We start from the raw sequence: 26,109 nt of genomic DNA on the forward strand, positions 1-26,109 counted from the left end.
AAGCATACTTTTGTTTGGTAAAAATGAACACTTACTGGTGTCCAGATGTGCCCAAGAGAAGTTTAACTTTATCTTAAACTGTTCAGGATCGTCTCAACTTCTCAGACCTCCCTGTTTAAATAGTAATCAGTATTTTTTCTATTGGCTGGTCCAAATGGTGATGTTGACTGGTTCGTTGTGTGCCATCATAGCCAACATTACATCTCTTTCAGTGGCCAATAATGACATGACATCATCTCCAACAATTCATAGAACTGCTTTATTTTGTATTCATTCTATTGAAGTCCAAAACACACACACATACCACCATCTATTTATCTTCACGTATAAATAGATGCATGTACACAGATATACATAAATACACATTTCTGATATGCATATTCATTTTGAAATCATGCTATGTCTCTGCAAAGGACTCTCCCTATTGGATGAGGGCACACATTTGAAAACACATACACAACACAGCTGAACATTTGGAAGAATCCCTATTGATTTACAGTAAAACCCACAATTCTTTCCGTTTTTGGATATCTTAGAAAGAAACAGCTGTGGTTTAGAAACCATAAATATACAGCAGCTGCATCTCAATAAACACACTGAAGGATATGATACAGTAAATCATATAGATTGCGATCATTTCTTGCCCAGCAGCAAAAATAAAAGCAAATAAAAATAATATTCTCCGATTCAAATGGAAAATATATTTGTATATCTTTATATATGTATTTATAATTTTATGTACACAATCTTAGGAGCACAACTATGGGAGAGGAAAACAAATACAACAGCACAAGTGACAAAAATATAAATGATGGGCTTACATGTAAAGTTTTCTCAATAAGGCAATTGAAATGAACTCAAACGATAGACTGTACAAAATATTGCTGCTATGGTCTCAATCTGATGAACAACAGCAAACTGATCATAACTGGCCACTGCACATCATGAGAATGACTGATTTCTATTTTACAATGCCTGACATTGATGTGTCCTTCTTTACACACTCTCTCTCACACACACACTCAGAAACACATTAACCAACCGAAGAAACTCTTTAGTTAGATTAAAGTTAGTTAAAAACTCAAGTTAGTTCAACTCTTAGTTGAGTCCTAATATGTCAGCCACATTGAGACTACAGTAAACACTAACCCTACAATGACTGATTAACTTCACAAACACACACACACACACTTTTGTATAGCAGTCATTGTGAGGATACTCATTGACATAATGCTTTCTCTAGCCCCCTACTGTCATGTAGGTCATGCTAATCTAGTCTGTATCAATTTTTTATTTATCACGTGTACTGCCTTACCCTTACTTTACCCTAATCTTAACAAAACCTAATTCTAACCCTAAAACCCAGTCTTAACCCCGAAATTGCTCTAATCACCTTTCTTATTGTGAGGACTGGATAAAATGTCCCCACATTGTAAACATGTCCTCAGTCAAATGGTTATAAATTCGGGATGGTTTTCACAATGATAGCCATAGAAACCCACACACACACACATACACGCACACACACTTGGTTATACTAAAATAAACGCTGTCTAAATATCAGCCTGTGTAAGCAGGGACTCCTATCTAAAAACTGAAAAAGTGGATAAAGAGATGTATGTTTATTTGGCCTCTATCACTAGTTCAACTTCAGGTCCTCAAGTGCAAACAACATTCAATCCATTTACAAACTGCTGTGTCTCACCAGATCAACACTGCAACATACTATACTCATTCAAACATACAAGTTACAAGAACAGGTATTGACTGCAAATACTACGACTGATGCTTACATCTACGAACATTTGAAATTTCCAGTCAATGGATTTCTTATTTGTGAGGAGGTGAGGGTGAGCAGACATAGCAAATGTCACCGATATGCTGATTCTTCCACCTGTGAAATTCCACTTTTACAAATTATTTGTGCGCATCTGTCCAACAATAGGGAAACACTGGAAGACACTGTAATGATGTGAAGATTACTGTAATGACTGACAATGTCTTCTGCCTTAGTGTTGTAATTAATACCTTCTTTTTTGAAGGAAATCGTTATAAGCCCCAGCTGTTTCCACAAGAGGTGTAGTGAGACAAGTAGTGACACAGGATTCACACAGCAAAAATGAGATTCAAAGACAGAGAAAGCACTAAAAAGACACAATAATGAAATCATCAAAACAAAAACAGAGGTTCTTTGGATGCAAAGTGAAAAATAATCAACATCAAAAAGTTAAGAAGTGCCAATAACAGTTAAGATTTGAATAAAATAATAACAAAATAAATAAATGTTCACAGTAGTAAAACAGCTGAAGAACAGTTCAGAAATAACAAAAGAAAGAAAGATGCAAAAAACATTTGTTAAAGACAAATTCTTATGCTGCAATTTCCATAACTTCTCTGAGTTTCCTCGTTAAAGGAAAAGAATTCATTCTTCTACAAACTAAGCGGCATACAATCACTACTGGAAACGTGAGGATGACAAATGTCTAGATGTTATGTTCTGATTGGCCATCTGATGGTTATCACCTAAATTGCATTTCCATAAGCACAAGCAGAGCCCTCTAACTCCACAGGCGAGATCAGTAACTACCATGCGAGCACACTGAAATTTGCATATGACATACTGTGTTTATACAGCCTTGTCCTGATTGGCTGAATGGGTTCACAGGCAAATTTCAACAGGTCTGTGAAGTTGTGGAGCTCCTTCTGGTGCTTCTCGTTCTGGAGGTTAACGTCCAATTAATTTGTCTCACGGCTGGAGCACTTGTGCAGCTCTGATAAAAAACTGTCCTGAATCGTGGGTTTGAAATGTGAAAGATATCAGGTTATTTTGGATGAATTCAGTATACTGTTGTGTTTTGTTTAAAGCTGCAACACACATACACGCACACTGTTTGGAATTTGACATCTCTGATTTGGAGCAGATGCTCTTGTGGTGCTGTTGTTTTTAAAATCTGATATGTGAAACAAATAATGAAATCATTAAAACTGAGGTGAAAATATCAATGTATAGGGGCGTTATATTATTCAGGAGACTCTTTTGTCTTTTTGAGTTCTGAATGGGAAATTCAGGAATTCAGAGTGCGTAACCAGCTGCTCCTTGTAATTCACAACTCTGCTCTGCAGAATGAGTGCGTTAGCCAGATTAAATCCTATTAGAGGGTTGTGCTTGTGCGAAACAGAATATATAGTATGTTACTATGGGCTTTCGTGTGTGTCAAACATGTAAGACTACAGTCTTATATGCACTGCCACACATGCACACAATTGTTAAATTGATATCATTTTCATTTGTGAATGGTGAAAGGCAGGGATGGTTGGAAATCACTGATGTCATCACTGTCAGGATTTTCCCCATCTGGTACTCAAGCTCCTTTTTCCTCTCAGTGTGTTCAGTTTCTGTGTGCATGTTTAAAATCCTGGTCCTGACATCCTGCTGCTACCACTGAGGTCTGGACTTCAGCCCAATGAGTCCTCTCCACTCAGACGTTCACTCCTCTCTGCCACACAGCGGGGCTTACTGTTGGAAACAGACACAGACAGAGAGAGTGAGTGAAAGCATCATATTTACACGTCATTTAATTTCCATCTTCTTGTGCATGACCTGCTAATGATAGTAATAATTAGCTAATGAAAGTGCATTGACACAAGAACGTGGAAACAGAGAATAGACAGGGCAAAGAGAAATCTCATGAATATCACATTCACTCCTAAAGAAGAGGGAACGTGAAGCTTCAGTATCTTAATGTTTAGAGTGTAAAGTTTTGACACAGTCTTCAGTTTGTGCCTAAAAAAGATTCTGATTCTGTTTATATCCAATAACTACATCCTATGGGATGTAGGAATGTCCTGAACTAACATGAAATGTTTTACCTTTTATATATTGGGTGGTAATTGTAATCCATCACTGGAAGTTTAACATTAATGATTATTAAATATTAAATATACTGGGTTGGTAGCTCATCAAGAATCTACATCAAACATAGCCTAAATGTTTATGGTGAACTTCAAAACAGGTTGTAATTGCTATAATCATTCTTCTTGTCCATGCTGGACATTAAACAATCCCTTCCTAATGCACTTTGAAAGTTTATACGGGACAAACTCATAGTTCTGGTTTTGTGCAAAAAAAACCAAATAAGGTCACAGCAGCCCGAGTTAGACTGAAACTCATCTGTAAAACACATTATGAGCTGTGGGAGATGTAACAGCGTCACACTGATAAAGTAAATTACTGAGCAGCTTAGTGCTGGAGGGACACAGAATGGCTGGTTGTGGACTAAATGGTCATGAAGGCAGTCAGTGACCATTTCCACCCACTTATCAATGAGGAGTGAACGTTGTAATGTAGGGGTGAGTTTCTGGACACAGACCAAACCTAATCCTATATCTTAATGGACTCAACCCGAGAGTCTTCGCCAGTATTTGCTGTAGATGCTTCTTACACAGCGTAACTCGTTACTAATCCTTTTTCCTCTTGTTATCCCGTAAGAGCAGTCACTACCTAACACCACATGGTCTAGAGCTGAGTGTGCTTCTACTCTTTCCTGTGCTTTATATTTTAGTCTAACACTTCTCACTTACTGTCTCTCTTTCCCAATCCCCATCTGGCAGGGTCTTAGACTCTGAGCCATAGTGTAGCGGTGAGTACACCCAGGTCCTGTCCTCTGGAGGCTGTTTTTACACACCCACCACAGCAGAGGGGGCCAGCGGGACAGAGGAAAGGCCAGAGGCACAGAGGACAAGCAGCAGGGGCAGGCAGGAGAGAAACACACAAGAGATCACCGGAGAAGAGGAGACAAGACAGGAAATGAAAATTAGGGATGCATAAAGGAGGAAATGTCACTGAGACACATCAGAAAGTGTGAATTTGACATATCGAGTAAACTAAGTAAAGTTTAAAAGGATGTGTTTATCCTTTCAGCAGTAGGTGTACGTGAACACGGTGTCTGTGAATAACTGTAAATGTGTTGCAACTTACTGATGCGTGTTTGAAGCATATGTCTTAGTGTGTTGCTCTGTTTGGACTAGCTGCTGGGATGGAAAGTGGAGCCTACAAAATGAGGAATGAGTTGCTGCTTCGGCCATTCAGTGAGGATGCGGAGCGGGACGGAGGAGGTGGGAATGGGAAGAAAGCCAGGCTGCGAGGGGTGGCCAGACTCAGAAAGTGTGCTTGGTCAAAGCAAGTTACAAGAACAGGATGTTTTTTGTTTTTTCATTCCAACAAGCAAAGCGCTATTTTGATTCTCTGTGAGAGCTTTGGTTGGTTTCTTGTCATTGTAGATACCCGCACTTTAAGAGAGAGGGAAGCAGCTGCGACACAGTATGTTGCTAATGGTGATGGAGTTGGAGGCTGTTGATGACTGGAGGTGGGTTGATGTCACACACTCACACACAGACAAATATATGTACATATATATAGTATGTATATACGTATACAGTACATATATACACAGATTCACACAAAGCTCAGCACATTATCAACATGGGTGCAAAGAGGGATGAAGCACGCTGTCAGTGAGTGAGGAAACACATTTAAAACATTATGAATACAGGACTAACAGAAAGACATGGTCAAATAAGAAACTTCCCGTCTGTTTTTGACTGTCTTCACTATGGGCAGTGTAGGTTGTTTTTGAAATTCACTATAAGCACAAAAAACACCCGTAGTTTAAGTCATTACCGACTGTGGCTCCAGTGACCAAAGCTCCAGCCCCAGTTTTTTCCTTTCAAAACTGTGATCATATGTTATACAGAACAAACAGCAATGTACACATGTACACAGGACTAATCTAGTCTACTAGCTGCATATCGAAGGCTGCGCCTACCATCTGACTTCTCACTTACTCTCCAACTGGTCTGGCATTTCCTCCTCTGTCGGAGAGGAGAAACCACCCAGGTCCTCCCATCAGGAAACTGATAACAACAGAGGTACGTGACACAGGGACAAACAATAAAAGAGACATGACAAAAGATGAAGGACAGAGAAGTGAGGAAAAATGAAAGAATATAATGAAAAAAAAAGGAAACATGTTGAGGTGAAAATGGAAAAGACTCTTTTGAGTGTGAGCAACCCAGCATAGATACACTGGATGAGTCAGTGGTGACAAATAGATTCACAAGTCTGGCAGCTACTCTGTTTTCATCTCCCTCTTCCACAACACTGCACGATCCCACGATACTATCTCGCCACTTTCATTATGACTCATGACGACAATGACACAACTGAAAGAGGGAGAGCACAGAAAGGACAAAGAAAGAGCGAGAAGAGGGGAAAAAAAAGATCCCTTACTGGGTGGAAAAGGACAAAGTGAGACTAATACTGGGGTAAAATGAGAGAACAGAGCAGTGGATTTGATGAAGCACCTGAGGCACTAATCAGTGGAAACAACAGGTTGAGCGATCATGCAGAAACCTAATTTGTGTGGATGGTGACAATGGAGATCACAGAAACTGACAAGAAGCACAAAGGATGATCAGATGGCAAGTTGGCTGACTGAGGTGCTGAATGGCCAAACGGAGTGAAGCATTGAAGAGGGTGATGGTTTACAGCTACCTGCCTGTACCTGCCCATGTACTTACACTACAGTGGGATGTTTGGCTGTGCATTGCATTTGACAGCAGACATGGTCACTCCCTAGAGGCCACTTGTGACCACACTGCCTGCGGCGAGATTCTGTGCAGTTACACTTGATGATGTGCACAGTGTCACTTTGTCTCATGTAGCGCTACAGACCCCGGCTGCTGTGTACAAAGAGTGTATCTCCACCCTTTGAAGTATGAACTGGGAATCAGTCAGAGCTGCTCAGATAAGAGGATTGTTAAATAACTGAGGGAGCTCGCTGACTAGCATGCCACATTAGAAAGCGTTTGATTAGGGGACACCCAGTGGGAGTGCAGCAAGGTGGGAATGTTTCTATCTGTAACTGTCACTGGCTCCACTCTCCGTGCTCCATCTGAAAGTCATTCATTCATTTCACCAACACAACACTATTTGATGGCAGCCAGTTGACTTTAGTTGGACACACACAGCAAAGTGGTGGTGCACATGCTATTATCACTCTGCAAACCCTCAAACCAGAGTGCACACTGCAAAACACTGTGTTGGAAGAATATTTGAGGAAATGCACTTTAAGAGCTGGGTGAGTTGATTTATACCACTCTATTGTTTGTATCATAAATCTAACCCTCTAGCCAGCATCCAATTAAGTTACTATTAATTAACACACAGTGTCAATCTTCTCATTTACGGTGGCAAAAAACCTTTTTGAATTTCATGGTTTTCTGCATTACTTTATCATAAAATGTGATCTGATCTTCATCTAAGTCAAAAGTATTAACAAATATAATGTGCCTAAAGTAATAACACTAAAAAAATACTTCTGATCTTTCATGTCTTCATTGAGAACAACCATAAAAAAAAATTTTTGTTAGTATTTTAGTCACATCATAGTTGTTAATACTCATATCAGATCACTGAAAATTGTTCAGAAAACCACAAGGTTCACATACTTTTTCTTGCCACCGTAACTCTTGGCATGAAAGCAAATAAGCACAAAAATGTCAAAAACGCGCAGCACACTGCAAGCAACAACTCCACACACTCTCTTTTCCCTACCAGCCTGAGTCTCCGCCTGCATTCCTTCTGTCAACGCCTCTGTAGGAGAGCATCATACAGCCACAGACTTTACAAATACAAAATACACTATACACGGGGTAATTTAATGGCTACACCAAAATGTCAAACTCAAAAAAAGATGAGAAGTGATGAGAGCTAGTCCTTAGTCAACCTAAACAAAAAAAGAAGAAGAGTAGATTGTTTATGTGTGTGTGTATGTGTGTGTTTGTGTGTGTTTTACTTACAAAGTAGATATCTGTAATTGGCACGTCATCTTCATCATCCACTGAAGCCTGGCTGGTGCACCCTGAGCCAGACACCTGGCTGGCCCTGTCCGCCTCCACCACCGCCAGCTTGGGACTGGACGGGGCTTCCTCGACCGCGCCAGGAGAAGACGGAGCAGCTTGGGCAGATGACGCAGAGGAGGGGGCTTCTTCAGCGGCCGATGAGGAGCTGCAGGGTGCCGCTGCAGTATCAGGAGCCTCAGCACTGGCGACTTCACTGTGAAAAAGAGGATGTGGGATTGTTGACAGTTTGTGTGGAGTGGGAGAATCAGCTCAGAACAAAACCTGCCTACAACCACCACTGCTGTAAAACCTTTTCCCTTTAACCCAGCGGTGTATTATTACAATAATACAATAATATAAAATAAGTAATTCTTACAAAGGCTCCATGTAGTTTAGGAGCAAAGGAAACAACTTGTATAAACATACAGACACACACAGCCATTAATTGGGTCACTTGCCATAAGTTACTTTCAGCAGGCCAGTGAAACAGGACCGAGCTGTTGAAGAAAACTGCACACATGCAGCGGTTGTGTGTGTGCTTGTGGTTTACACTCGAAGATTTGCCAGCAGGCTGTGTCCTGCCATGATCCTTTATTGTTCCTGGCCAGATCATCGACTATTAGGAAGGATTTGGGGCCATCCACATTGCTTTCTCAGCGTCTGTATTTGAGCTTAGCTCCATCAGGGGAAACGTCCTGCAATTGGCTACTGAGGCAAATAAAAGCTGACTTGGCATCTCAAAGAGGGAACCGATTGGCTGAATTAATTAGGGTGCTAGGATGATAGTTGCCATGCAGAAAGCCTCTTTCACTCCATCCCTCGTTTCATCTAAATCTACTTTCCCTATAACTCTGCATGTACTGTATCTTTGCCTCTGTATAATATCTACTGTTATTTATTATGGACTGTTTCTCTCTCTCCCAGATTCTTCACACATCATTTTTCTACTCATCCTCTCTTCCAATCCATTGTCCTTTTCCCTTTTCTTCATCAGATGGTCAATGTAGTTGTCTGTCGCTGTCTCAGCTTATCACACTGGCCCCATCCCTCCTCCCCCCTACTCCTTCCAGACCCTTGGGCCATATGTCTAGCCACTGCGTTCTCAGCATCAGACTCAATTATGCAGTTGGTTTGGCTTGACAACCACACCCTGATTCATATTGACCTTAGATCAGCGTGAATGTGACACCACCGTCCTCAACTGATTATGTTCTTATTATTATGTTCGATTATTATTATATTGTTTTGTTAACTTGCTGTGTTTTTTTATATAAAGAAAACATGTCCAAATAATAAACTCCACTAATTTGAAACCAGCTTAAAAAACACAAAGTGTCAGGTCATTCGAGCTTAATGGGAACAGCCTCGGGCCTGTGGGCTGCCCCACTGCCCTACTTCTACTGGCTGGTTCCCCCATGTCAGGGCTCCTCACAGTGTCACCCCATAAAAAACACAGACTGCTCACATGCTGTACAAAAACTACATCCACGTGCACACTCTCTCACAACCCAATTACTTTTCAGTAGATGTCCGCTCCACACAGTGCCTGTGGCACTTTCATAACAGGAGAACTCGGAGTCCAATAACCAAATGGGTCGAGCTGCTCTTAGTGTTTATTTGTACACCGTGTTAGAAACTGTGTGTGTGAGAGAGGTTTGCTAATCTAACAGCTGTCTGGGCCCAGGTGAGACACTGGCACCAGGTTATTTATAGTGTCGTAACAAACTGAGTCATATTGGTGATTGGGGTCATGGAAGACTCGCTGCAGCACTACAGCTTACTTATTATCTATTCAGGTCACATGCTTACTGGGAGCAGATGATAGAGGTGGCTCTTTTTGCTCCTATTTCCAGTTAATTCTAGCAAAATATTTTAACCTCTTCACTTTTTTTAAATTCTGACAACAATTAAAAACACTTTGGTTAAGAAAAAGTCACTCTATGGTTGAATTGCTCAAAAGTTTCATATACACTCCCCTCCAAAAGTATTGAATCAAAGAGGCCAATTCCTTGTTTTTTTTTTTTTTGCTGTAGAGTGAAAGCATGTGGGTTTGACATAAAAAAGATGAATATGAGACAAAAGATCAACATTTCAGGTTTTATGTTTATTGTTTATTTTATGTTTACTGTAATCAGTAAATAGCACTGAATGTCTACGCTCAGTTTAAGATTTGGGTTTTGTTTAGAGAGCTGTGAAGCTGAGAGATGTAAGAACAGACGTCAAACTGGGAGATTAGGGAAGACATTGTGAGAGCTGTAAAGAAAAACCCTAAAACAACTGTTAGTGACATCAGCAACAATCTCCAGAGAGCAGGAGTGAAGATATCAGGATCTACTGTTGACAGAAGACTTCATTAGCTAAAGAACAGAGGCTACACCAGAAGATGAAAACCACTCATTAGCAAGAAGAACAGGCTCAATAATCTTCATTGACAATCTAACAGATGATGGTAGCAGCAAAATGAACTCAGAGGTCTACGGGAACATTTTGTCTGCCAGTTTAAATAAAGATGCAACCAAACTGAGATTCTTCACCATGCAGCAAGATAAAACACACAAATTTATTTTAAGGCTACATTTTCTGATACTTTTTCTCAAATGAAAAATGTGTGGGTTCCAAAAAAAGTTGGTATATTCCAAGTTGGGTATCGGATACAGACTTAAACACCTGGAAATTAAAGCTGAAATGTCAAACCCAAATGTTTTTAGTCTACAGCAAAAATAAAGGAACTGGCTTCACTGTTCCAAAGCTTTGGGAGGGGAGTGTAAACCTTTGGGGCCATAACTAAACATTGATTGATTGTTCTAGAGAAAGCCAAAAAGCCTGTGAACCATTTGAAAGATTTGATAATACTAGCATCTAATTTCTGCAGGGAGTCAACACAACCATAAAACATTGTTTAAATTGTGCTACACTTTTATCATATGCATACTGATAAAGGCAGCACGACCCTAGTGATGATGTCTTCAGGGTATCCTGGTCAATGTTTGGAATATCTTATTAAAGCATTATTACAGTTGTGCTACACAGTCACAGTGTTTGAGCTCACCCTAAAACACAGCGACTTGGTAAACAGATCTACAATAAGTTACTTTAACCCCCTCTCTATTGTTATGACTACATAACAGTTACCTTTATGACTACATGACATGTTGGATCATAGACTGTGGGAGTTATTACATTATTGGGAAATTGCATAACTAGACTCGTTTGGTTCTGTTGTACCTGGATTCAGGCGAAGGTTGTGGAATGGAGATAGTGGGCTCACTGTCGTGTCTCTTCAGCTCCACCTCGACTGTGATGGTCTGCTGGTCCTCCTCACGCAAACGTTCCTCCTGGGTCCTGAAGACAAACACACAAACAAACGCATAAAAAAACATGCACCCTAACCCATGCAGAGGAAATGAAACACATGTGAGAAGCGAACACAGCCACATCTGAGCGTCAGTAAGAATGGGCCTACTCATTCACACACCGACCAGCAGGCTGACCTCACAGCCACCCTCCCACCACACCCTGTAATGCGTAATGCTGTGAAAACATAAAGCTAACAAGTCTAAAAACATTACAAAAAAGCTGAGTTAATCCAGCTTAAAAAAGGTTTATGAAGTAAAAGAGGCATTCATGGCCTTGACTCACCTCCCATCGTGGCTGAGAGACTGGGTGTGCCTCCTGGAAACAGAGGACACAGTGTCAGTACAAGCTTTATATGAGGTCTCCAGCAGCTAGCCGACATGCTACATACAGGGTCTGGTTCTTGAATCATCGCATTTATAATAATGTCAGTTTTCTCTGTTTAAGGTGAGAATTGAGATTTGTAGGCTGTTTAAGTGAGCAAAATAATGTGATACAACTGTGAAAAGGATGATCTTATTAAACACAAATAGAACAAAACTGGTTAGAGAAGACAATTTAGCCCAATGAGACTCTATTTGAATATTGAAAAATAAATTCATATTAAATGCAACGTCAACTTTGCTATGGACTCCAGGGTTGCTTTTTATGTGTGTGCGCATGTTTTAACCTGTAGCGAGGGTGCTCTGCTGTGTCAGATGGGGATCTCTCAGGGATGGACAGGGACGTGGTGGAGGAGAGGGTGGTGGCAATTGACGCTGTGGTGGCTTCTTCAAATGATGGAGGAGTACACGGAAGAAGATCCGGTCGCCCTGAGAGAGAGAAAGAGACAAACACATTAATATTATTAGTAATCTCAGACAGCCTGTGCTTGTTAATTTCCTTTTTTTTAACTTCTGTTGTTGAGTGCAGAGATAGGAACATTTGCATGGCATGTAAACAGAAGCTTTACTCTCTCTGAATGACACCTGAACTATAGTTTACTCTGAGATGCAGTGAAGAGAAGCTCTACCTGCAGCCAAGGTCAAAACACTCTAAACACTGATGGTGTCTGTTCCTGTCACCTGCATCTGCGTCATTTGACTGTGGTTATCTTGGGTTATGTCGCTGATTAAGTGTGTAGGTGTTATGTACCCTCATCCTCCAGCGTTGGGAAGCTGCAAGCTCCTCTCAGGTCGTAGATATTCTCATCTCTCTCAGAGGGCAGCTGGCTAGTTGACCAGGCTGCACCAGGACCAACACACTTAGGGACCGTCAGCGACACACGACCTTTCTTGGATGGAGATGACTTCAGAGCTGAAAGTCAATGCACATCAACAAATAAACTTGGGAAACCATGCTATGTGGTATGTTGCAGGATTTTGTCAGAATAAAACTTTTTATTTTAACTAAGTTAATAAAACCTTTTTTTGTTCAAACCCTTCTCTAGCAGATAAGTCAAAACTCAATTTGAGATGTGTATGAAGTCACAATGTTTTGTAAAGCCGGGGTTAAGTCAGAGTATTCTTTCTTTCCTTTGAAGGTGATGAACACGGAGGAAACTGATGTATTTCTCTCATTACATGAAGCAGCACCTAATAAGGCAATTAGCTACTGAATCTGTTTTTTCCTGGCAGTAAAAGAGACAAAGCCTGTTCCCACACGTGTCCATTTGACTATGTAAGGCAGACTCTCAATGTGAATTGAACTCACAGGAACTCTTCCTGAAAACCGTGTTGCTCATGAACTTTAAGAACCTATCGGCATAGAAGCCGGGCCGGTGGACTGATACAGTGTCCTGCGGGAGAGAGGGAGAGATTAATGAGACAAATTGAATAGATAAAACGATTAAACCAGCTTAAGCTGTCTGTTAGTCCCTTAGTGTCCCATTGCAATAAGGTTTTCTCTGGGTCAAACCACCAGACAGCGTAACACACACAAAAAGACAAATAGCAGACAGTAACACAGTGAGAGGAGGCTAAAGACACATCTCTTCATTATTTATGTTGCAGCAGACTAAGATCACACCGTCAGTAGACTGACAGATGACACTTGGTGTTTGGTTTACTGATAAAGGAAAGGAGAGATGGAGGACAACGAGCAAGCGAGGGGACAGCAGGATCCTCCCTCCAGTTATTATTAGCTATTTCAGCATCACTTTAGTTCACTGGGAGTAACATCGTTGAAGGCCTTCACGTAACTGTGCCAACTATATGAAACACAGCAACAGTGACGCACATGAGGCTGTTACAGAGCTGCTCGCACTCCCACATGTCTTTCGTATGTGCGTGTTTCACAATGGGAGGGTGGAGTGAGTAAGAAAAGAGGAGGGAGGGATTGATAAGGCTGGCTCTATCTCCTGGTGATGATGTAAAATCCCTTGTTGATGAAGAGATTTGTGGCGTTTTAGAGAAATGGGACCTGGAGGTGATTGAGAAGAGAAAGTAAAAGAAGTCACATCATCTCTGTCGGTACGGCACCGTCACTACCGACAGCTTGAATCTAATGTAATATATTATAAAAACAGAGACAGTCTTCATGGCTCTGCTCGTGTTTATTGAAGAAAACAGTAATTAATGTGGTCATGATGTTGTGCTTTGACGGAAACACACTTCTCTAAATATACTCGTTAACAAACTAAAGTACACGTGACAGCAGGACAGCTGATTCAGGGATACACAGCACAGTCTCTCTCTCTGTCTTTTACTTACATTTAATAAAGACAGACTGTTCATAAAGGTAATTTATTACTAGGAGAGCTAGATTATGGGTAATATTTATGACATTGAATTAAGACAATGATTTATGGGATACACAGCAGTATTCAGATATTGGTTTCATAAAAGGCGACTGCTGCTGAGGATATGCATAGAATTAATGTTTAAGTAATCCACAGCTCTGCCTAAAGCTGCCTTCTAATAAGCCCTGATGCCCTAATATACACATTTCCAAATAGACTTCCTCAGTGTGACTTCTTCCATAACTGTGTGAAGAAAAAGGGATCCTCGCAGGTTGAAACACAGTGAAATGGACAGACGGGGTAAGAGATGAGCTGATAGAGATTAAAACCCACATAGACAGACAAGTTCTTCTTCAAACCAATAATGTTTTCCAAACTTGAAGCTATGAAAAATCCTGATAGACACAATCTGATCTAAAAACAAATAAAGCTTGAGGCTGGAGATCTGGTATAATCTAAATGTAACTGTTGTTCCTTTGTACACTCTCCCAGAGGAGTGAATAGGAAACGTCTGAACGATGAAGATGATGGTACCACATAAAATGACATTAACAGGAAAAAAAATACCTCGGTTATCAGAACTTCTGTGTGTACATTATACTGTATGTTCCTGCAACCGATTGGCTGTGTCTGTATGCAAAGAGCTATTTAAAAACTCACCCCGTCGTGAACCAGTGCTTTCCATGTGTGCTCCAGTTTCTTGATTAGCCTGCGGAATCAAAGAGAAGCTCAGCTTAACAAAGTGATGTGAAACATGTCCTATATGTTAGGGTCATTGGAAAATGCATGAGCACCATGCTGGTGCCTATGAGCTGATGGGCCTTAAACGTGCTGTCTGAAGGGATTCATGTGTATGAGTAACAACAGTCTGCCATAGTAGAAGGGTACAGTATGTGCACATATTCATTTGTCCATCTCAAGCTACAGCATCATATACAGTATATACAGTAAATACAAGATGAGCTGTGGTGACTGTATGTAATCACATGATTTCTGTGATCGTCACCTGTAGGACTGCAGGATGTCAATGATGCCGATGTAGAGAAGGAGTCTCTCTCCTTTTCCATTGACAGCTGGAATGCCACCCATGCTAAAAAGAGCAGGACAACAAGACTGAAATAAAATTGACGTCAGGATGTATTAATGTACAGCCAACACTTCCTCCTCATACTAAAGAGAGCTCATTCTAAAACTGTCCACTAAAGGGAATCGATTCACAAGATGACATCATATAATGCAACCAAACTAAATGTCATCCAATTAATCACATTAACCAGACACTTACGATCTATGTAGGACCTATTTATATGAACCGATTTTCAGCCATCGTTACTCTTGGTTCAGACAACCGGAGAGGAGACTTACAGCTTTAGAGAACAGGGTGTTATTATCTGCTCTGGGTTCATCTCTGACATCTCAGTGTCATGTTAAGCAAACATCACGCACAGTGCCTAGTCCCTAACAGCTCATTTCTTGATCCTTTTGTCACTGCAAATTCATTTTTGACAAAATAATCCACAATCCCACAACCATACAGTTTTTCACAGCAGTGTGAGACCTCCATTTTATGCTCTAAAACCTGCAGCGCTGCCACAGTATAACATTCTGAATGTTAGACTGTAGCTACATGTACATGTGGTTGGATTCAACTTCTAGCTGTACTATTGGCCTTTTAATGCTCACTGAACCCAAGCATAGGAAAATTTTGAATGGGAGTTCCAATTCAACCACAAAACCACCTTACAGAGTGAGAAGGAGCCCAACGCAGACACACATCATACACATCTATAAAGTATGATTATGTCATAACATGGGATGTTTATCACCCACTCACACTTTGCTAACATGTTCTCGTTTCTGGCTACACTCACGTGTCGTCAGTGTCGATGGCCCCTCCGCAGGCTGCTCCTCCCTGGATGGACTCCATGGCTGTGGAGTACAAGGCCTTCTGCTGGGCCACCGGCCTCTTCTCGTCGCTGCCGCCCTCCATCTGTCTCTCACGCTCAGCTTGGTCCATGTTGTGAACCCCGAGTAGCAGGCTATAGTCCATGATCTTAAAGCTTTCCAGCACCTGAGCAAAGGACACAGGCCGACGTGAGTGTGCGCTGAGTGACGGACATATCAATCTGGATGAGAGATGCTACAACCGTGATGCGCAAGAACATGCACACCTTAACAAAAGGCGTGTAAGATAGTGAGTATTAGTGCATATGCCACCCCAACACATGCGCTATAAATGTAAAGGTGAGGTAGTAATTTACAAGACCAGACCAGGCCTGCTACCAGATCAGACACCTTGTTAAACTCACTGCTCGTAACAGAGCTCTGATTTATCGTGAGCGACCCTGGGAATGTCCAACACTCTCATAAATAGCCGTTTCTCTCTCCCCTCTTCTCTCCCACCTTCCTCCAACTACTCTCTCATTAGACCTTCCTCTTTTATTGATCAGGGCACCATATGTATCCTCTTTTTCCAATTCTATTTCTTTTTGCAGTTTTCCACACAGTGCCTTGTTATCTGTGGTTTTCCCCTTGGGATGTTGAATTATTGCGTTCATTTATCCTTCCTTCTATCGTCCCTCTAATCCTTCCTTTTAACTGCTACTGCCTGGTGTTTCCTCCCTTTCTCTGGAGACTCTCGATTAGGATGTTGTATGGATCCTTCTTCAGAATCAATACACCACCATCCCGTCTAAGCCTGTCGTCCCTCTGGCTCTCTTGTGTCTGACTTGATATAAAAGTAGAAGTGCACCAAGAGAGAAACCTTTTTGTATTAACCGTAATATATTATCTCCCTACAGTTTCCTTACCAGACAGTCTCTCTGTAGGGTCTTTACTAATGCGTTGTAAGTATCCTGGTCCAGCATAAGTCCGTCCTGCAAATCTTGCATGAAGTCCAGGTCTTTGAATGTGGGCCTGGCCTTTTCCCTCTCTTTCTTGGATGCTCGCCTCTTGTAAGTGGATCCCTTCAGGTCATACTTGAGGTGCATGCGAACCACACGGGGCAGAACGTTGTTCATCACCACCATGCGGATGTTTTTCCCGCCCGACTGGACACAGTAGAGACCGAAAAACTTGGGCAGCAAAGTGCGAGGGTTCTGATTCAAGTTCTGGAGAAGAAGAGGACAATAAGAGAAAGAAAAAGATCACATAAACTAGTTTCTGCTGCTGTGCTGTTACAGGAGACTCAGGCAGGACTGGAAGGGAATTGAGTGGGGGGTTAATCTAAGATCTGTACAGGGAAATATTGTCAAACTCTACTGTTTAATTTACGAGACTGGGTTTTTATATGCACCCTAAGACACTGTTCACGACAGGTTGTAGGAACACAGCGGTTGAGATTTTAGTATTAATACCATTCATTTTTCCCATAATACAAAGATATATGTCAGGCATAAACTGGGCCCAAATGCAATAACAAAAAAATAAATACAATAGAGATGATTGTTTTAAATAACACATTGGCAAATACTCGTTCCTGTTTTTACAGTCAACAAAGTGCGTTCTTCTAAATCACCAATCTGTGCGAAATATTTCAGTAGTTAATCCAAACAAACGAGGTTAGTCAGGCTGGGTGCTCAGTCAAAAACCTGCTTTGACAATGGGAACTGAGCCAGCTGAGTCCCATTAGAGAAATGAGAGCAGAGAGATAAAGAGAGAGATTTGGTCCATATAATGGTAACACACAGCAGTCACCCGACAGAGGAGCTACTTGGTGAAGGTGAATTACCTTCAGCTGAAAGAAACTGGCAGAGAACAGCAAAAAGAAAAAGAGAGAGGAAAAATCCTATGCTGTCAGCCGCACACGACCCTTCTGTCAAAGTTAACAGGCCAGAGCAGTGACAAACCAACAACACCGACACGTGAGGGAGAGAAGAGAAGAGGGAGGGGACAAGTGTTGTGTGAGAGAATGTGAAATAAATTACAGTGAAAGTGTCAAAGCACCAGGGAGAGTGAAAAGGCATTATAATGTGAGGGAGAAATACACAAGAGAGAAGAGAAATGGTGGAAAGCAAGTGATCTGTAGTCTGCCCCGAGCCAGCCACTGCACTACAGTCAGCTTGTCAGCTGTGGCCGACAGCTTCACCATTGACTGCCTGCATGATGTCTGTTTTAGCTGCAAAGACGCAGCAGCTCGTTCCATTTTTCTCTAGTTGCATAAACTATTTTATGCTGTCCATTAGATGTCTGCATAGTTGTTTCGATGAATCTATACATTTGCATCTACCCACGTGATCCCAAGCCTTCTTTGTCTTGGCATGGGTTTGATCTGTCTATCTGTGCAATCCCATCGCTTTTCCTCAGTCCACCAGCTCTGACTTCAGGTTACAGCCAGCCCACATGAGCCTGAATCTCTCTAGTTTCATTAAACAGTTTTCACCTGAAGTGTGTGCTCGCCAGCGCAGCCAAAACGATGGAAAAGGTCACAGCAAATGTGCTTAGCCTTTAATGTCCCTAAATGACTAAATGAATTCCTGCTGTGGTCTTTAGGCCACAGCTGTCAGCACATGAATAAACACAAGGCTGATGGCCGTGAACCTTGTGAGGGGGCTGGGTTAGTAGCATGGACATACATGGAGCTGTAGCTGGTTGAGTTCGTCCAGAATGAGCCTGCAGACAGCAAAAGAAGGGGTGGGTGGCGGGTACTGTTGGTGCAAGTCATGCTCTGTTAGGCTTAAGTACAGTACATCCAGCTACTGAAATACACCGACCAGTGTGTTATGAAACTGCATAGCCTGAGGTTTCAACCACAGATGATGAGGCTGCTATGTCTGCTATTATATGAAAAGGACGTCATGCTTGGAGGAGAGATTTCCAGGATGTTAGAAAACATGACCCTAAATAACAACACTAGGAAAAGTCGGCATGTGTGCGTCAATGTGTGATTTATGCATGTTTTCAGTGCCTTTCCAGACCAGTTTGCTTATTTGTCTGAACGAGCAACATTTATAAACCATGTGATTCCTACCATGAAGAAAAAAGAAAAGAAAAACTGCTGAACCTAAGAATAACTGTGACTATGTATAAAAAACAACCACAGCAGAGATGCACTGGCAGCTGTTTAAATTCCCACTTAGTTACCATCTAACTTTGACATAACACTTAGACATGGAGGCTTTTTTATCTTTAAAAAACACTCTGCTGAGTAGACTTTTTTTAAATTATTCACATTTTTGATGTCTGTTGCTGCCTAAGAGTATCTTATTTACATTCACGCTCAGTCTTTGCTTACCATGTAGTATCCAGGCAGCAGTTTCTGTAAGAATTCAGCCTCCTTGTGCATCACAGTCTTGATGATGAACTCATCGTCCTTAGTAACGTAGAAGACTGAGCCACTCGCACCAGGGTTAGACAGCTCGATGAGGGGCTCATTACATAGGGAGTACTGCAAGTAGACAGAAACAAGGATCAAGATCTTTAATTATAATTCTGGTGTTGTGCTTAACAGTGAAATTATGTGTGTAAACCTGGTACACACAATCTAGTTTGACATCACATCCCAAAGATGTTCCCCTGGGAACAATGGAGCAAATACCGACTTTTCCTGTTTTTTCCAGGAAACCCATCTGTGTTCACTATTTACAGTACCAGCTGAATCTGATGTAATAATAAAAAAGCTAAAAAAAAGAAGAAGAAAAGATAGAAAAGAGCAGTGAGGCAAAAACACATTCACACTCACTGTAGCTTTCCTGTGTAGAAAATATGAATCAAACAGTAGTAATGTAATGGCAGCTTTTAAACTCTTAATGTATAACTCCGACTCCTGATGTGATTGCTGCAGCTCAGCTAATCATCTCTCCGCTGATTCAAATCAGGTAATGACAGGCATCGTTGTTTAAAGAGGTGAAGCTGCCTGCGCCTACATTCTGCTAATGGCCCACTTTTCAATCATCCTTTTTCAGAAGAGCCTGACGTTTAATTTTAAACCTCTCTGTTACATTAAAATACAGACGTACAAGGGTAGAGAGAAGATATGAAAACTTTTTGTATTTTTAAACATGTATTAAACAACATCAAGGTCTTAAAGCAAGCTGAGCTGGACCAACAGTATGAAGAACAAAAATAAAAATGGTGTCTGCCCTGTCCTCTCTCCACTTTCTGTGGTTTTCTGTCGTCAGTCTGTAAACAGACCACTGCTTCAGAAAAGACCCCCCCCCCCCCCCCCCCCCACCTCCCGCTTGCTCTCTAAACAGATATACCTAAAACTGTGTTAAAATAAACATGGTATAAAGTTAGTGACAGCACACATGTCCCCAGATGGACATATGCTGATGAGTGACCACAGGTTGACTGAGTGGGACAGCAGAGGAGCATGTGGTGTGGCCACGTGGTTGGTGTAGTGATGCATTAAAGATTATTGCACACTGAACATGCGTAAACACTGACTAAGCAGTGTTTTGTGTGTAGATTCTGGTAGACTGCTCAGGGCAGAGCGGTGAATCACGCAGCCTCCAGGTCCTCCTCGCTGATGGGGAGAGACAAGATGCAGACCTTTCCTCCCTGTCTTCAGTCATTTTCTCTGTCCTTCTCTGCCCTCTCACATCTCCTCTCCCACCTCTCATCCTCACTTCTCTTTTGGCCATTGTCGTGTCCTAGTCGTCACTTCCCCATAAACCCCTATTTGTTTTCTATTTAGGTTTGTAATTTGGTTACTGCTTGTGTCAGTCGGCTGAATCTTTAGCTTTCACCTTGTATTACTGTATGTAGTTTGTTACCACGTTCACTTCAGTTTGATCTACTGGGGCACACATAACTCCGAGTAAAAACTCAAAATCTTACCAGGTAGTCATCTGGCCTGATGCCAAACAGTTCTCTGAAGTAGCGGAAGGCCACAGGAGCGTAGGTTTTAAAGCGGAAGTCCGGGAAATGGTGGGCTGGAGTGAGATTGCTGCCTTCACTAGAGTATAAAACAAAAGCAAAGCAACAATGAAATGATGTTATAGACAGCAACCAGAGGGTTTTGGTTTTGAGGTTTGTCTACAGTACAGACCTGGGGAAAAAGATACTCTCCACCACATAGAAGTCCTGCATCAACACGTCTCTCTCAGGCTTGGAGCTCAGGTTGCCCACTGTGTAACCGATGCCCAGCTGGATGGCACCTTTCAAGGCTGAGGATGTGGTCTGCAGAGGGATGTGAGGAAGACAGAGGGAGAGCTGTGAGTGAAATACTTGCTGCTTATTTAACCTTCACTGTGGTTTCTCAACATGAATAAAGTAGCAGAGGGCCCAGTAGAATCAACCTAACAATAATGTTAGCCAAGTCACCAGCAGCAACAGGATTATGCTGCAATATGTCTTAGTCCCGCTCTCATATTCTAAATTAACTCATGGGTCTTCACTTTAAAAGCTGAAAACAGAGAAAATCAAATCCATGTACAGTCTACGATCTACAGAACCTTCTTGTAAGTCGTCTCCCCAGATGCATCCACTCCTCTGTGACCAATTTTCTTTCCCTGACCAGGCTGGCCTGAGGATGAGGGCATCTGATGATATAGAGAGAAAGGGAGAGAGAGACCTGTATTATGGACACAGGAGGATGTGTGTCTGTTCATAGGGGGTGACACAGTATGAGAGCGATTTAAAGCTTTGATGCTTCTCACTGCATTTGTTTTGAAGGTAAATGCAACATTTCCTTCTAAACCCATCTGTTCTCAGCATTTCATCAGTTAAACCCAAACAGTGTCAAGCACAGTCTGTACTGTCATGTTATTCAGAACATGCATTACTTAGTGGGTGCTGCAGTAGACACAGGTCTCAGTGTTCAGTGAGCGTTTTGGCTCAAATTGGTATTTAAGAAGAATTAAAGGTCTCTAGAAGACTCAGATAAAATAGTCCAATTCTTCTAAATGTGTTCTTTAATGTGCAGCACAGTAGCTGCAGCAGCAGATGGATGGGATTTACCAAACTAGGAGGATTAGGATCATCTGTTGTACTGGTACAAGTATACTCTGTCTGACTACACTTTCCTGTACCTTGTAGACTGTACCGATATTGTTTAGCGTTCTTCTTGCACCATATAAGGGGAGTTACATATTGCAAATATTAACTGACCCAAATAGTAAATGATTGACTGAGATGCTCAGATCGAACCTTTGTGGAGTGTTGGTTGTTATTAACATTGGACTAAAACTAAAGAGTTAACAGATGTAAATGTGGAGAATGAAAAAGAAACTAAAGCAAGAAGCATAACAGAGCTGGTGATCACAGGGACAGATGGCAGCTCACCTCTGTGATGAAGGCTTTCTTAGCAGCAGCATCTGAGAGAGAGAAGACACACAGACATGACTGGGTTAGTTGCTGTATGACGGAGAGGCTCCATTACTCAGCCACAATAGCACGCTCTGTGACAAAGACGAATCCCAAAGGGAGGACACAGCAGTCCGACATCATGCAGGAACAGTGTCAAATAGAAGTAGGAGCCTGTCAGCTAGAGGGACTGCAGCAAACAGTAATGTCAGCTACAAAGACACCAAGTCCTTTTTAAAGCCTGACGTGCATAAAGACTTTATAGATGTTGCCAAATCTAGTCATGGTCAAAATGAAATTTTAACTAAAAATCTTCTTATAGGGAGTTACCTTCTTATGGGTTACAGTTCTACAGCTCTGTCAAATTTTAACTATACTTCTGTGTAAGGTACATGCTAGCACTCTGGCTTTATAAGGCTAATTTTATCTAGGCCAAGAGTGTAAAGACACATCTAACGATTTCACAAGTACAGCAAGCTCACAACTGTTATGTTATGTTTACAATTTTCCTAATAATTCCTAATAATTATTTTGTCTAATAACAGGATGTGGGCAGTAGAGAAAAGCAATCAGAGCTGTTCTCAACAGGAAGGATGCGTAATTATAGACATACAGTATAAGACGAAGCATAATAACTGAAAAAAGAAGGGAAGAGAGAAGATAAAAGCCGAGAGAAGCCTTCAGCATAGTGAGGCTGATTAATTCCCTCTCTCTGTTATCATTGTTGCTAATATCACACTCAGCTGCACAGACTTTATGAAGAAACTGCACATACAGTATGTTTACAACATCATTAATGCCTCCTAAAACTAGTGCGAGCTGCACACCTGTGCTTTTCCAGCTATGACGTCACGAATGATGTGAGAAAACACTTTGACACGTCTTATCACTTAACATTTCGTGACAGGCCCTTTGTCACTCAGGAGTATCTTCGAAACTCCGACTCGGTGTTTGCAGCTGAATTGATAGCCAGGCCTCTTTGGTCTCCATCTCTGTGCGCTGCCTGCCTGCCTGCCTCTCGTGGACGCCCATGTGACAGAGCCACAGAATACCCTGTTTGCCACCCCTCCTCCTGCTTCTCCTCTCCATCTCTCTCCGTGCCTCACATACACACACACACACACACACACACACACACACATATTTATGAGCCAAAGCATGGCGATGAAATCCCAGCAACACTCCCTGCAAGCTGCAACATCCACAGAATCATTTTTGAGGAAAAAAAAAAAGGTGGTGAAGGAAACGTTTGGAGTGCAGATAATTTAAGAGGAGAAACACTTGCTTTTTATTATGCTTTACTCTGTATTTGTGTATGTGAGCCTGTAGGTCCAAGTGTGACAATACACACATAGGTGCATGTATTGGTCTACTTCTATCCACATGCTTTCGTCCGTTGATGCTGCCTGGATGCATGAGCAGGTATGTAAGTGTGGGTGTGAGTGTGGGACTTGCTGATACAAGAGGTTTAAAGGTACCATGAGGGTGTGTGTGCAATCACTGGAGATTTATGAATCTGGCTGTGTGCATTCAACATCATATACGCAAATCAGAGAGTCTTTTTCATCCTGAAGCAGCGATAAACCGACCCACAACTTCAATACTAATCATAATTGGATGAACTGATGAATTTTCGATCACCCATTTTCAAATGTTCTCGCCAAGATGAAGAAAATCCATAACGATAAATAAATGAAGATAGAGATCTCTCCGAGCAGAGGAGAGTTGTCTGAAAGCTCCAGTAAAGGCCACATTGAACTACATTTACATTTTAGCTACTGAAAATGTTTATGCCACAACAAAACTCAATAATATTATCATCACACAACTAAGTGTGAGTGCAAGTGTCACAGGCATGATGCCCTACAGATATTCTTGTAATCATAGCCTGATTTAATAACAGAAACAAAGAGACATAAGGACGATGAGAGTATATTATAGTGAATAGGAAGAAGGTATCGCAAAAGCACAGTGAGTAATATGAGGTACTGAATGCTAAGTCAGCACATATAGATTCAACCCTCGAGCGTTATCCTACTAAGGCAAATAAGGGCTGTAGCTCCTTAAATACACAGAAAACTGTATGTTAAATTATTATTTAGAGTTATTCCCATATGTGATGATGTTTTTCTGTGAGACAACCATTGAGTCTGATGTGATAACACACTGTCAGTGTTAACATCCCTCCATTTACTTTTAACAGGTACATAAGTAATTCCACCCGTGACAATGTTAAGAGGCTGCAGAGCGAACATATGAGGTAAAATAGATCCTACTCCATCGTCATGATGGAGCAGCTCTCTGCAGAGGTCTTCAGGGGATGGAACAACAAATAAACCCATACAAATAAATAGCTTCTAGCTGAGGCTGTTGCCTCATTGGATTGTGTGTTGGTTTAATGGCCCACTCTTTACAGCCCTTAAGAGAGAGGTCCATTACTGGCTGGTGACAGCCACAGGAGGCAAAGTGAGACGGCAGCTTATTTATATCATTTTCACACACAAACCCGTTGTTTGATGCAGGAATTTGATCACATGAGAAATCTGCAGTAGCTTAATCCCTGGCTGTGTCTGCAAACATCAGTGTGTTTCGAGGACGCTGAAGAGGGGATGTATCCGCATGCTTTGACAACAGTACATGAACATGATGCTGACAGGAAGTATCTTCTACTAATTCAACAGAAAAGATGAAGTGTAGCACTGTTCACAGAATACAAAACATCATCGTGGTACTACAATGTGGACTATTTACAGTAAACACATGAAGAAGGTCTATTATATGTAAGCTCCTCTTAACTTTTGCCTCTGGCAATACAACAGTGCTGCTTCTGAGTTATTCTGTTTCAAATCTATGTATAGATCTGTTTGGAGTTTTCATTCTTCACAGTAATATCAGGCTGTAACTACACATCTTCTGGTTTCCTCTGTTACTACAACTAGAAAGTATTTTCAGTTAATAATATGACAACTGCAAAACATTCTGTGACTTGTAGCTTTAAGATTTTAGAGTTTACATTGAGCAAAAATATTCAAATCCACTCGGCCAATAAATCCTTACAAATCATTCAGTTACATTCTCTGTTTAGTCTCTTTCACCTCTCTCAGATACAACCGGCATAAAACTGCTGAACCTGGACTGTTGACATATCCACATGCATGAAAACTCAGGGAAGCTGTAGTCAACAAACATGACGGCTGGATAAGGACGATAAAAACAAAACAGGGTGAATGTTAAAAATATCTTGCTTGTGATAAAGTGATGAAGCAGAATTACTACAACCAATCACTGTGTTGTTTTACGTTATTCTGTGCAGCTCATCCTCCCACCAGGCAAAAGGACTGAGGTCAGGATTCAGACCAGTGATAAAATCAACTCTAAAGGCTTAAATCTTTGTTAAAACACTTCATATGTATTATTGTGCTCAGTGAAATACACAGCATGTTTTTTTAACAAATAGACCTTTAATGGTTTTGAAAGGATTCATGTCACGTAAAAAGATCAAGAACTGGATTTTGGATTTGATTAAGCTGTCCATCTTCTTACCTCTGACCCAGTTCTGAATGATTTATGGTGGACTTTTCAATATTTATGACCCTCCTCCATTAAAATATTTTACATTAATGTAAGAACTACTACGACACTGAGCTGCTGTTATAATAACCTCTGTCTCTTTCTATGCCCTGAGTAAATTGCCTCTGTGTTTATATTCATGTGGACACACACACACACACACACACACACAGCCTCTTGTTTCCATGGTTCCTCACTTGCAGCATTTTTTTGACTAAGGCACGTGTGTGTGGAGTCAATAGACAGATGCTGACTTTCACGTGTCCTCTCACGCTGCTGTGAAACAGGCAGCCACACAGCAATATAGGATACGATTC

The 26,109-nt window shown here is 41.4% G+C and overlaps 1 protein-coding gene across 3 annotated transcripts in view; it reads right to left on the reverse strand.

The window, feature by feature from the left end:
• Nucleotides 1–237: 237 nt before the first annotated feature.
• pip5k1ca (phosphatidylinositol-4-phosphate 5-kinase, type I, gamma a) overlaps nt 238–26,109 on the reverse strand; it is a 36,375-nt gene continuing 10,503 nt past the window's right edge. Inside the window, exons 2-18 of one of the 3 annotated variants that reach the window (XM_026345557.2) lie at nt 22,202–22,233; nt 21,373–21,459; nt 20,967–21,097; nt 20,756–20,873; nt 19,209–19,361; nt 16,786–17,085; nt 15,847–16,046; nt 14,982–15,065; nt 14,636–14,684; nt 12,949–13,033; nt 12,391–12,552; nt 11,927–12,068; nt 11,542–11,574; nt 11,128–11,244; nt 7,861–8,116; nt 4,582–4,671; nt 238–3,517 (exon numbers count right to left, since the gene is read on the reverse strand). In XM_026345557.2, coding sequence (XP_026201342.1) covers nt 3,515–3,517; nt 4,582–4,671; nt 7,861–8,116; nt 11,128–11,244; nt 11,542–11,574; nt 11,927–12,068; nt 12,391–12,552; nt 12,949–13,033; nt 14,636–14,684; nt 14,982–15,065; nt 15,847–16,046; nt 16,786–17,085; nt 19,209–19,361; nt 20,756–20,873; nt 20,967–21,097; nt 21,373–21,459; nt 22,202–22,233 — 2,042 coding nt within the window. In that variant the 3' untranslated portion in view covers nt 238–3,514. Of the gene's footprint in view, nt 3,518–4,581; nt 4,672–7,435; nt 7,655–7,860; nt 8,117–11,127; nt 11,245–11,541; nt 11,575–11,926; nt 12,069–12,390; nt 12,553–12,948; nt 13,034–14,635; nt 14,685–14,981; nt 15,066–15,846; nt 16,047–16,785; nt 17,086–19,208; nt 19,362–20,755; nt 20,874–20,966; nt 21,098–21,372; nt 21,460–22,201; nt 22,234–26,109 lie in introns of those variants that run through there. The other 2 variants (XM_026345559.2, XM_026345558.1) reach the window with 2 other exon arrangements.

The sequence above is a fragment of the Anabas testudineus genome, chromosome 4 (genome assembly GCF_900324465.2).
Source record: "Anabas testudineus chromosome 4, fAnaTes1.2, whole genome shotgun sequence".
NCBI classification, from domain to species: domain Eukaryota; kingdom Metazoa; phylum Chordata; class Actinopteri; order Anabantiformes; family Anabantidae; genus Anabas; species Anabas testudineus.